This window comes from Ilyonectria robusta (genome assembly GCF_021365365.1).
Source record: "Ilyonectria robusta strain PMI_751 chromosome Unknown BGZ61scaffold_77, whole genome shotgun sequence".
In the NCBI taxonomy this organism is placed as follows: domain Eukaryota; kingdom Fungi; phylum Ascomycota; class Sordariomycetes; order Hypocreales; family Nectriaceae; genus Ilyonectria; species Ilyonectria robusta.
In genome coordinates, this window is record NW_025764511.1 from 1 (window position 1) to 13,384 (window position 13,384).

The window sequence follows — 13,384 nt, forward strand, 5'->3', positions numbered from 1 at the left end:
GCCTGACCATCCCAATGCGCTAACATTATCCGCGGGCAGGCCAAACCTATGCCGACCTTCTCAACAACTTGGCAGACATCCACAATCAGCGGCTCCTTTGGATGGATGAAACGGGTGTAGACTATATGGTCTTGTCGTTGACGTCTCCGGGAATCCAAGGCACCTTACATGTTCGCCTTGCCGAGGAGACTGCAACACGAGCCAATAACGATATTGCAGCATCAATTTCCAACAATACGATGAGGTTTGGAGCATTTGCTGCTCTTTCAATGCACAATGCAACACAGACTGCTCTAGAACTTCGTCGCTGTGTTAAAAACCTCGGTTTCCATGGAGCACTGCTGAATGACTTCCAGCAGGCTGGGGCCGATAATAGTAAGTCAGGTCCAGGATCTATGACCTGACCTACTGCGGAATGGCCAGAAGTATAAGGACAAGAACCAGCTGACAAGATCATTTAAGATACTCTTCTGTACTACGATACTCCGGAGTACGACCCGCTCTGGCAGATGGCTGTCGATCTTGATGTTCCGATCTACCTTCACCCCAGACCACCTACAGCTCTCATGAACCGTGTGAACTTTGCCCACTCCCCTTGGATGCTGGGGCCTGCCCATCAGTTCGCCGTCACCCTTTCCAATCACATTGTTGGCCTCTGTACCAACGGGGTTTTTGAGTGAGTTAACCCACGAGGCATGCATGCCGCTCAGCCAGCATAGGACAATCATGATCATTAACTTCTGAAAAGTCGTTTTCCTACACTTAAGGTCATTGTTGGCCACCTCGGAGAACGCATACCGAGCGACTTTTGGCGTATTGATGAGAGTACGTATCTACCATCCCGTTTTCTACCCCAGATTTGGTCCGCTTTCAAATGCTGGTTGCGAGTTTCGCTCACAGTCAAACCTTTGATGCAGTACTTATGCGTAGGGTGCCCGAGGGCATACCAATGCGGCGTCCATTTTCCTCGTACTGGCGAACAAATATATGGGAGACAACAACCGGTAACTTCTGGACGGAACTGCTCAGCTTTCATCGCAGTATCCTCGGGGAAGATCGCATCTTGTACTCCGTCGACTACCCCTTTGTCATGATGCAGCAGGGAGCGGAATGGGTTGATTCGTTACAGCAGAGCAATTCGACCAAACTGAACTTCATTAGGAATCACGCCATCTCGCTGTTGAAGTTGAACACTTAAGGGGCAGGATTCCAAACGATGGGCCACCTGCGTGTATTTCTCATTCTGTAGGGTTATTCAAGCCCTTGCAAAGCCGAATTGCCGATCCTACTTCTCTAGCTTCGGTGAATGAGGTTGGTATTATGTCTTCCTTCCTAGCACATGGCTTCTTTTCTCCCAAGATGCCGTCTTCTGGGTCCCTGTTGGTAAATAGAGTCCTCATATAGTGCTTGCATATCGAGTTCGCATCTGATAAAATGTCTCCTGGTCGTACTTCAAAAGATGTGTCCATGTTGGGCGGAAGGTAGCACGATGAGCCGAGCGCAGTGTCTGTTGCTCGCGTGTTAGCAGCTAGAGGTTCAAAGCATACCTGTGGACATGGCCCATGCGACGTGGGCTTCTTCTGGCGATCAAGATACCCCGGCGGTGTAGGTGTATAGAGCAGAGAAATAGGCGTTGATGGTCAAGAACAGGGCACAGTTGAGCGCCAGGTTCTGGACGTTATTTTTGATGGCAGTATATCTGAAGAAGCAAGCTATGCCTATTAGGACGGTAATGACTACGGTGTACGTCCTCCCGATGATGGAGAAGGTGAAGATGTACCCGGCAAAGACAGGACCGAAGATGGAGCAGGAGTTGGTGAGGCAGAAGTGGCGGTTGTATTTTGCGGTAACGTCTTGGAGGAGCGAGATGACCTCTTCGGTCACAAGTTGGGTACGTGAATATCCAATTACGGCCTATACATATCAATCTTATCTGAAGGTATGCCTACCACTAATGTCAGTTCAAGCGTCCGGGCTTAGTCTAGGCAGGCAACAATACCATGAGATATACTAAAAGGACGAAATTCTTAGTATTAGTCTTGACGAAACCAAACCACTAAGTATTCATATAAGTATTCCGGCCTAGTTCTAGGAGTCGGCAGCGCCCTGACCAAACTTCAACTCAGTTCTGCGTCGACCATCTCCACGGAAGGTTGGTGATCTGTATGATATCGTAAACAACCTCATAGCCGGAGGAGTGGCTAAACCGGGTGATCACCTGTCGTATATGTAGGCAATACTGAAATAGTTCATAGAACCTAAGAGTTAAAAGGTTTGGAAAGACGAAGATTGAAGTGAAGGAGGATAGGCATATTTCGCCTAGTTAATTGGCCGAGAGAGCTCCCCAGAACAGCCTTACCCAGGATAGATCACAGCTCGACCCGCACCCAGTTTGCAGGCTCCTCGAACCTGTCATTACCGGGTTTAGAACTGAACGGATACCATGAAGATGATTGGGTCTGAAGAGAGGGAACATAGTCGGGATGTGGCAACTCTTGCGCTGCTCGGTGAAAAATTAATATATGAAGGACTTTAGTAGACCTGTTCGAGATGGAGTTTAGAACGGAACACAAGTAGGGGGGAACATTAAAAGAGGAATATTTAATTTAAACTCCTGAGGTATGAGAAGGAGTGAAGGAGCGACGTTGATCTATTGCAGGACTAGCTAGTAGGGAAAGACGCAGAGCTATCTAATAAGACAAAAGGAGAGAATGTAAAACAAACAGCAGGAAATGACAGAAAGGGAATGAAAAGGGAAACAAACTCATCAATGCTGCCCAAGCAACCCAGCCATGAAGCGTCTCAAGACGGAGCCATGTTGCTGGCAGCTTTAGCACCCTTGCAACTCCCCGGTCTAATATGGCATATTATACCACCACCTCCTAACAGAACTGTCTTTGATTCTGATCCTGGACCATGAAGCCAGATACCCCAAACTGATCCGGGATAGTATTTGCCGCATCCAAGAAAGTCAATGGGGCTGGGGCTCCGGCCTGAGGGTTATTCCCAGGTTGCAACAGGGCAAAGCCTTTGCTCAAGGTCGTATTGTATGCAAGTGTTACATCGGTCGGCAGATTGGGACTGCTGTAGATAGTGCACGACCTCCTGCCACCATCCCCGGGCATGAAAGTGTGCTTCCACACCCAGTTCGTACACGTGGTCGGGTTCTCAAGGCACACGGCAGCGCAGTCGCAGGCACTCCGGAAGCCATCCTTGAAGAAGAAGTGTTTCTCTGTGACGACGCCGGTCATGTCGATGCCCCGATAATAGCGGACGCAGCCGCCATCATCATTTGGAGCCTGCAGATTTGGGAAGCGTTCCTTGGTGATTTTGCCCTTGCAGATTGCCCAGTCAGAGTAGCGGTCAAAGCTTGGGAAAATGTCGGCGTCTGAACTTTGGTTGTAATCGCCGCGGCGATGGTGAGAGTTAAGGGGACTCGCCAAGGCGGTGGAGGCGGCGAGAAGGATGGCGAGGGTTGTCGAAGTGAAGTGCATTTTGGCGAGGAGATTTGTGTTGGAGAGTAAGGTAGGTTATCTGTGTGGGATTGGTGGATGATAGTAAACTGAAGTGATGATGATTGTGATTGATGCTGATGAGAAAAAAGAGATCACTTGGCAGGTTGAAACTCTTTATATACATCTCGATTTGGCGGGTACGTGTTGATAGTCTGCAAATAAGGCTGTGTATGAAGAGGTTGCTCTGCTGCGGCTTGAAAGTGGCGCGGGTGGCTTTAGCCCGAAGCTCACGATCTAGCATATGGCTCGAACCTGAAGATGACGTGAATAATATGTGGCTTGACATCGAGAGCCACGACACAACATCGGTAGTTGTGCATGCTCGGCACCTCGTCCGCTTAGCTGCGGCAGTGCTGTGGCGGGTTCAATCAAGCCTTTTGCTAAAACTAGTGGCTTGCTGACTGGCGAGTAATATTGAAGGACAATGGCTACAGTAAGCCGCCCTTCATTCTCACAGACACTGATGTCCTCTCTATACTAATCATTTAGCATAGGTAAGTAGGCATTGTTCGAAAGAACCTGAGGAGTTTTGCCTGTAGAGTCAATTGCCAGTATATATTTTTAGAATAGAATTCAATTCGTCTTCTAAGCCCGGATATTGAACGAGCCGAAGACCTTCAACTCCAATCAACCGTCTGATTTTATCCCGTAATACCAGTAACAGTAATCTTATTGGATTGGATTGGAGCTGGATCCGAGGGTCGCTCCAATCCAGTCCAGAGGTGAAGGCGTGATGCCTCCTGGATATCCAGAATCGATCCAGATCATATTTTTACCCTCTTGGGACGATTAGTAAGGCGCTGAATGAACTTGGCTCCCACTGGAACGGCGCCCACGCAACTCTCTCCTGGAAAAAATTTTCTGATTAGCGGCTGTTAGCACTAGCGTGGAAAACTTTTGCAGGCCCACCAAATTTAGCTGCTGCAGTAGCTAGTGCCCATCGGGTACTAACAGCGTAGCGAAGGAAGAATTAAGAGGGTTAACTTCCTTTACGCAGCAGCTACGGCCACAGCCCAAGGGCTCCGGCTATGATCGAAGCCTGCTGCCCTGACCAGCTTGGCAGCTGAGATAACAGCAAGGAAGCAGCACGGCTTGCGGGGGCCAACGACACCGCTGCGGCTCTTATACATGCTGTAATGCTGGTTCAGACCTCGCAGCAAGTATAGCTATCTCAGCCAACAGCAATCACGACACCAGCTTCAATCTAGGTGGGCTTAGGCTTCGGCTAAAGCCTTCTGGCTTCGACCTTTGCCCTGACCTCTGCGTCTCGGCACTTAGGTGTATAAGGCTACTGCGTCTTAGCACCTGCTTCAGCCTCCAGGCCTAGGCTACTATGACTCCGGGTCTTAGATGCCTTAATCTACGGATCTTGGCTGTTAAGCTAGGTCTATAAGAAGTCACAGAATCTGGCTACTTGTAGGTATTAGGATTCTAGCTTAATAGCTCTAATTAATAGATACTAGCTACAGTAGTTTTTCCCTCTTAGCTTCTATAAGGTTTTTCTATCTATAGTTTTTTCTATTATATAAATCTCGATTTCTAGAGGTTTTAAATACCAGTAGACAGAAATAGAAATACTAGAGAATTTTAAGCTAGTTAATAAATATAAGTATATTAATACCTACTCTAACCTATTAATAGATATTAAGCTTAAAATAATAAGTTAAATAAAACTACTTAATTACTAAATAGAAGAGAAAGAAGAATTACAATTTTAGCTTATATAGACTATAAGTTTAAGCTATAAATCTACTTAATTTATAGCTTTAATTCTAAGTTATTATACTTAAGTTTCTTTAGCTATTAATACTAGCTTAATATATTATCTTACTTCTAGAAGATTCTATAAGATATCTTAAGTAGATATTTTTATAATAATAATTATTTAGTTTTTTTATAGTCTTACTTAATATTATCAAATAAATTAAAGCCATACAATAATCTCAAATAATAGAAATAAACAATAAAAACTACACCCAGTATTAGAAGAAATAATAGCTAAATAATAAGATTATTACCTACCAATCTCTATCTAAAGCTTCCATTCAACCCCTCTAACTTTAATCCTATCATCTGCAGTTAACAACCTTACTATCTACAATTAACAACCTTAAGATAGTAATCTTATTCCAAGCAAAGGAATATAAGAGAGATATCTCCCATCATCAAGAGGCCAACTTCCCTTCTAATACTTATTCCTTATCCCATAATAACTAACTTTAAATATAGTAAATTTTATTTGAAGAGCCCTTACCATTAGTAACCTATTATATCCACATTATACAAATAATATCTAATATAATCTTAGATTCTCTTAGAATCTAAAGGATAAATTAAAAAGATAGAAGCTAAATTTCCTCTTAAGCTTTCTTAAAAAAGAAAATTTATTTAAGTTATTACTATATTATCTATAATATCTAAATAGAAGATAATAAATTATATTAGCTATTTTTAGATGCTATTTACTTTTTTACAATAGAAATAAAATTAATAGGCAAGGAAATTAAATTCTTAGTAGTAATCTTATTTTATATATTTAAATAGAAATAGCTGTATTTTATAACTTAGCAAAAAATATCAATAATACCAATTTAAGAAGTTGAATCTTCCTCTAGGATATTGCCGGGGCTTAATATAACTTCTAGTTTTAGAAGCTATTATATTATATTAAGTTAGTATATATACTAGCTATATAGGGTGCTAGCTAGAGGGGGGATTTAAATAAGAGTTATTATGGATATTAGGAATCTTAAGGTATTTTAAAGATTAAGTTATAAAAGTTTTTAGTATATTTATTAAGGTTAGAGTTAAAAAAGTTATATAGGATTCTAATAGAAAAGAAAAAAGTAGCTTAAAACTTAAAATTTAGGCTTTAGTAACTATAATATATATATAATAAAAATACAGTAAATTTAAATACTAGGTTTTCTTATTAAGGGATAATAATAATTATATAATAATAATAATAATAATAATAATTAATTTTAAATAGAAGTATTATTATAGCTACTTAAGTTAAGCTTAGTTAAATAGCCTATTTATTTAGGCTATAACTTTATTAATACTTTTTTTTATTATTTTTTTTTTCTATAAGAAGTTTTAAAAATCTTAAATTTTATATTAAGTATAGTAATTTATTTCTTATTAGTATTTTATATTTCTATAAATTAATTTACCTGAAACTTTTAGTATAAATAAGTAATTTATTTTTTAATTAGCTTTATTAATTTTAATAACTTTAAAAAGTTTAAGATAATTAATATAGTAATTTTTAAAGAGTTATAATAATATATATAGCTTCTTTTTAAAAATGTAAAAAACATTAATTTTTTCTATTTTTTCTTAAAGTTTTTAAATTCCTAATATACTTCTTTTATTTTAGCTTTAATAATTATATAAATAAGTAAAATTTCCCTTATTATTTAATATTTAATATCAAATACCATAAACTTAACAACTAGATTATTACCTTTTATCTTAACATTAAGCTACTAACTTCTTTTTATAATAAGTTACTATTTATATTAATAATAGCTTTTTACTTATTTTAATAATATATTATTAATTTTTTTATTAATAAGCTACTAGCTTTATTAATAACTAATTATAGCCTACTTTAATAATAAGCTATTTTTTTTAATAAGCTATTTTCTTTTTTTATTATTTTTTTTATTATTTTTTTTATTATAAATTACCAGTTTTTTTTTATAATAAATTACTATTTATTTTAATAATATATTATAAATTTCTATAAATTACTATTAATAATAAGCTTTTTTTTATAATAAGTTAATACTAGCTATAAATATAACTTTTACCTATTATAAATTTCTTTTTATAATAACTTTTTTCCTTTAATAAGAAAATTTAGTATTTAAATTTACTGTATTTTTATTATATATATATTATAGTTATTAAAGCTTAAATTTTAAATTTTAAGCTGTTTTTTTCTTTTTACTAGAATTTTATCTAACTTTTTTAACTTTAACCTTAATAAATATAATAAAAACTCCTATAACCTAACTTAATATCTTAAAATTTAAGTTATTTAAATCCCCTTTCTTACTCTATATAGCTAGTATCTATACTAATTTAATATAATATAATAACTTCTAAAACTAAAAGTTATATTAAGCTCTAGTAATATTTTAAAAAAAGATTTAACTTTTTAAATTAAAATTATTAAATTTTTAGCTAAGTTATAAAATATAGCTATTTCTATTTAAATATATAAAATAAAATTATAAATAAGAATTTAATTTTCTTATCTATTAACTTTAATTTTATTATTAAGAAGTAAATAATGTCTAAAAATAGCTAATATAATTTATTAGCTTCTATTTAGATATTATAAATAATATAGTAATAGCTTAAATAGATTTTCTTTCTTAAAAAAGTTTAAGAGGAAATTTAGCTTTTATTTTTCTAATTTATCTTTTAAATTCTAAGAGAATTTAAATTATATTAAAGTTAGAATCTATAATATAGATATAATAGGTTATTTCTAGAAAAAGCTACTTAAGTAAAATTTACTATACTAAAAATTAATTATAATAGAATAAGTATTAGAAGGGAAGTTAGTCTCTTAATAATAGAGATATTAGTCTTTTTTATATTTTATTACTTAAAATAAAATTATTATTTTAAATTATTAACTGTAAATAATAAGATTATTAACTATAATAATAGAATTAAAATTAAAGGAATTAAATAGAAGCTTTAAGTAGAGACTAGTAGATAATAATCTTATTATTTAATTACTATTTTTTTTATACTAAGTAAGTACTTATTATTTATTTCTACTATTTAAGATTATATATAGCTTTAATCTATCTAATAATATTAAATAAAGCTAAAAAAACTAAATAATAAAATTATATTTTAGTTAGATAATATAAGTATATAATTAGTTTTTAGTAACTTTTTTAAATTTTTTAAATTATACTTTTTAAAATTAAAGTTACTTTTTATAAGTTAATTATTTTTAAAAGCTTATTTTATATTTTATAATATTACTTATAACTTAAATTTTAGAAAAAAGTAATAAGCTTTTTAAATATTATAATAAGAATAAATTAATAAGTTTTATTTTAGTTAATAATTTTCTTTTAAAGTACTTAAAAATTAAAATATAAGAGAAATACTATATTAGTTATATTATAATAGCTATAATATAAATAAAAGCTTTTATAAAATTACTATATTAAAATTATAATATATATATTTTTATTTATATAATTATTTAATTTTAATAAATATTTTACTTATATAATAAGTATATTAATTATAATATTTTTATAGCTAAATTAATATTAAAAATAAATTATAAATTATAAATTCTTAATTAATAACTTTATTATTTAAAGAGTTACTATTTTTTATAAAATAAATTAAATTCTTATAATTATAATTATTATAAAGAATTATAGCTATATAATTCTACTTTTTATTTCTTTAATAATTTATAATTATAAGTATCTTCTAATTATAAATAAAATAATTATACTTATACTTACTTAATTATTATAAGTAAAATATAATTAAATAGTAAACTTTTATAAGTTTTCTTATAAGAGAATATTATTAAAAGTATAATTTAAAAAGTTAATTTTAAAAAGTTTTTTAATTAAATTTATTAAATTAGTATTATATCTTATAAAGTAGTAATATAGCTTTTAAAAATAGCCTTTTTATATTAACTTTAAAATTAAATATATTTTTTTAATAAATTAATTAGTAATATTATAATTTTAAAAAGTTTAATATAAAAATATAATAATATTATAAATTTTAAAAAGCTTTATACTTTTTTATTATTATAATACTATATTTATAAATAACTTATACTTATTTAAATTATAAAAATACTCTTTTTTATATAATAATAAACTTAAGATATTTAACTTTTTTAATTATAAATTTATACTTCTTAAAGTCTAAGCTTAATTTAATTACTATAATATACTAAGATATATTAAATCTTTTTTATATATTATTAAAGATTTCTAAAAGTAAATTATATATTATTAAGATATATTATAATAAAGTTATTAAGCTTTTTTATAGTATATAATTAATATAATATTAAAATATAATAAAATATTACTAAGTTTAAATAGTATACTACTATTTAAAAAAGTTAAAATAGATATAAAAAGCAGTTTTACTTTATAGCTAAAGTATTTAAATCTTATAAAAAATAGTAATTATATTTAATTTAATAATTAATAAGCTTTATAAAATTATAAAAATTTAATAATAAAAGTAGAAGTAATAATCTTATTATATAATTATATTAAGATATATAATTATAATAAAAATAAAAGCTATTTTCTAGCTTTTTAATAAATAAAACTAAAGTTATAATAGCTAAGCTACTAGCTTATATATATTTTTTATTAAGTAATTTAATAAGAATCTTCTATAAAATTAGTAATTTCTTTTAAATATATTATAAAGAAGTTTTTAGAGTAAAAAAAGCTTATTTTCCTTAAAGTTTTACTATAAATTTACTTTATAGTTAATATCTAATTAGTAGGAAAAAAGCTTTTTAATTTTTATAGCTAAAAATAACTCTTTAAAGTTTTAAAAAATATTAATAAATATATATAAGCTTAAATTAATAGAAACTTTCTTATAAAAAGCTTAATTAATATTAGCTAGATTAATATACCTTATAAAAGTTACTTTACTATCTTAATAATATTATTAATAGAATTTATTAATATTATTCTATTAATATAAATTTAAAATTAATTAAATAATATAAATTTTTAAATTTAAATTAATTTATTCTTATTATTTATTTATAGTATTAAGCTAATAATTTTATAATATACTTACTTTTTTTTAATAAATAGCTTATATTATTTTATTTTATTTAAAGCTTTTTTAAAAAGATTCTTTTTTTAAACTTTATATAATATAAATAAAAAAATCTATTTATAATTTTAATCTTAAAATTTATTACTATTACTTTATAAATAATAATAAATATAGTTATTTTAATAAAGTTATTAAAGTATTATAGCTTAATTTCTATAAATAAAAGATATAATTTTTAAATATAAATAGTATTAATTAAGATATAAATATTATAGCTACTATTAATAAGAGTTATATTTAAATATATTAACTTAAATCTTTATTATAATAAACTTACTAATTATTTATTTTTTTATTTTATTTATTTTTTAGTAGAGTTTTATAAAGCTTTAAAACTTAATTTTACTTTAAAATTACTTATTTTCTAACTTTTTATTAAATAAATTTTTATTATTACTATCTAGCTTTTTTACTGTTTTCTTTTATAAAGAGTAATTTTAATAGCTATTATTTAAAAATTAGTATAATAATTTAAATAATTTCAGGCTATATAGTTTTAAAAGGTATAAATATAATAGTAATATTATACTAAAGCTTATAGTATTTTTATAATATTTTCTTAAGTTTTCTTTAAGATATTTTAAATTCTATTAATATTTATTATTATAATATCTCTTTTAATATCTTACTTTTTAAAGTAGCTATATTTATAGTAAGATTAATTTAATTTTACTTTAAGGTTTTTTACTTTTTAAGTAATTTCTTATATTTATTTAATTAAAAGAAGTAATTTATAAAGAGATTTATAGTAACTAATTATATAATAATTACTAGTTAAATACTCTTTTAAAAAAAGTAATCTTTATATTATTATTTTAATTAATATTACTAGCTATAAAGATTTATTATTTAAAAATTAAAAGAAAGATAGAAAATAAAATATTATTATTTTACTATAGCTTTATAATATCTTTATAGCTTATTATTAGATATTTTTATTTTTATAGTTATAATTAAAATAAATTATAAATTACTTAAAGTTATAAAGTTTTTATAAGCTTTTAAAATAATAAAAAATAGCTATAATATATTAAAGCTTAATTAATAAGTAGATATTAATAAGATATTATATATACTTATTATTATAATAACTTTATTATTTAGCTACTATTTCTTTTAATACTAGATAAAATACTTATTATTTATTCCTACTATTTAAAATTACTATATAGCTTTAATTTATTTAATAATATTAAGTAAAGTTAAAAAACCAAATACTTATTATTATTAATTATTAAATTATTAATTTAGATTTATTTTATATTTACTATATTTATAATATATAGTTATTATAATTATTTAAGAACTTAAGGAAATTTAAAAATAGCTTTTTTTATTATAAATTATAAATTCTAAAAATAGTAGTTTTTATATAGTTAGTAATATAACTTTAATTAGAATATTAAAAGTAATAGATATTATTATTATAATATTAAGAATAAGATATTACTTATTTAACTAAACTAGCTAATTTTATAGTAATATAATTTAGTTATAAATAGCTTTATAAATTACTTATTATAGCTAGGTAACTTAGTTAAATTTAGTAGGCTATATAAGTTAGTTTTTTATTACTATTTACCTATTATAAAAATTATATAAAGTAATTAAGATTAAGATAATATAAGAAATAAGTTTTAAATTTATTTAATAATAGGATTTTTATATTTAGAAGTATCTTAAATTAAAGAAAGAAAAAGAAAAAAAGAAATAAAATTTTATTAAGAAATTATAGTAAAAGCTTTAGTTATTAATAGTACTTTTAAGTTATTATATTTCTAGCTTAAGCTTATATCTAAATCTTTTACTTTAAGCTTAGCTTATAATATTTATTAATAATATAAATTAAAAAAGACTATTAATAATAAATATTAATTATTTATAATATTTATTAATTTTCCTTTAATTTCTTTATTATATTACTTTTAATTTTCTAATTATTTAACTAATTATATTTTTTTTATAATAATTTTATATTTTATATATAATTTAAATTATAAAATTATACTAATAGTAATAATTACTATTAAGTTATAATAATATATTTTATAAAATTAAATTAATAATAAATAGTAAATATTAAAATTTATATAATATTTCTTAATTTTATATTATATTCTTAATTTACTATATAGCTATTATAATCTTAATTTACTATATTATTAAAATACTCTTATAATATCTTTTTATATAATTATATACTTTCTTAATTATATATTTATACTTATATATTTTATATATAAAAAATAAATATTATAATATATATATAAACAGCTTTATAATAATATTAATATTATTATAATATTTATTTATTATATTCTTAGCTAGTATTTATTTATTTATTTAGTATATATTATTTTACTTATATTTAAGTTTATAAAGCTTTTTTAATTAATTTAAAAAAAGAAAATCTTTTAATTATTTAGCTATAAAATAAAAACCTTATTATAATTTTACTTTACTATTTTTAAAAGCTTATTATTATTATTAAATTTATACTAGTAATTTTATTATTAATTTTATTTAAGTTATATAATATATATTTATCTATTTTTTAATTTTAGTTATTTTTAAGTTATAAAAAAGTTATTAGAAGTTTATATATAAATTTATAGTAATTAGTATTATAATCTACCTTTAGCTAGTATTAATTAATTTTAAAATAAATTTTTATTTTACTTATTTTTTTTTAATATAGTAATTTAATAAATAGTTAAATATAATAAAATAATATCTCTTAATAAGAAAACCTAGTATTTAAATTTACTATATTTTTATTATATATATATTATTATTACTAAAGCTTAAATTTTAAGTTTTAAGCTATTTTTTTCTTTTTTATTAAAATTCTATTTAACTTTTTTAACTCTAACTTTAATAAATATACTAAAAACTTCTATAACCTAACTTAATATCTTAAAATTCCTAATACTAATAATAACTTAAGTTATTTAAATTCCCCCTCTAGCTAGTATTTTATATAG

At 26.6% G+C, this 13,384-nt stretch overlaps 2 protein-coding genes across 2 annotated transcripts; one reads left to right on the plus strand and one right to left on the minus strand.

Moving 5' to 3' along the window:
* Window positions 1-101: 101 nt before the first annotated feature.
* On the plus strand, window positions 102-1,198 carry BGZ61DRAFT_500823 (amidohydrolase family protein; the record flags this gene model as incomplete). Its single annotated transcript, XM_046251618.1, has 4 exons — window positions 102-375; window positions 463-676; window positions 749-825; window positions 918-1,198. The coding sequence occupies 4 exons, from the start codon at window positions 102-104 to the stop codon at window positions 1,196-1,198; spliced, it is 846 nt and encodes a 281-aa protein (XP_046093791.1).
* A 1,425-nt stretch (window positions 1,199-2,623) lies between these two features.
* Window positions 2,624-3,604, minus strand: BGZ61DRAFT_468617 (uncharacterized protein). The gene has a single exon (XM_046247887.1). It carries the CDS (start codon window positions 3,492-3,494, stop codon window positions 2,883-2,885), a length of 612 nt encoding a protein of 203 aa, XP_046093792.1. The 5' UTR covers window positions 3,495-3,604; the 3' UTR covers window positions 2,624-2,882.
* Between the last annotated feature and the right edge of the window lie 9,780 nt (window positions 3,605-13,384).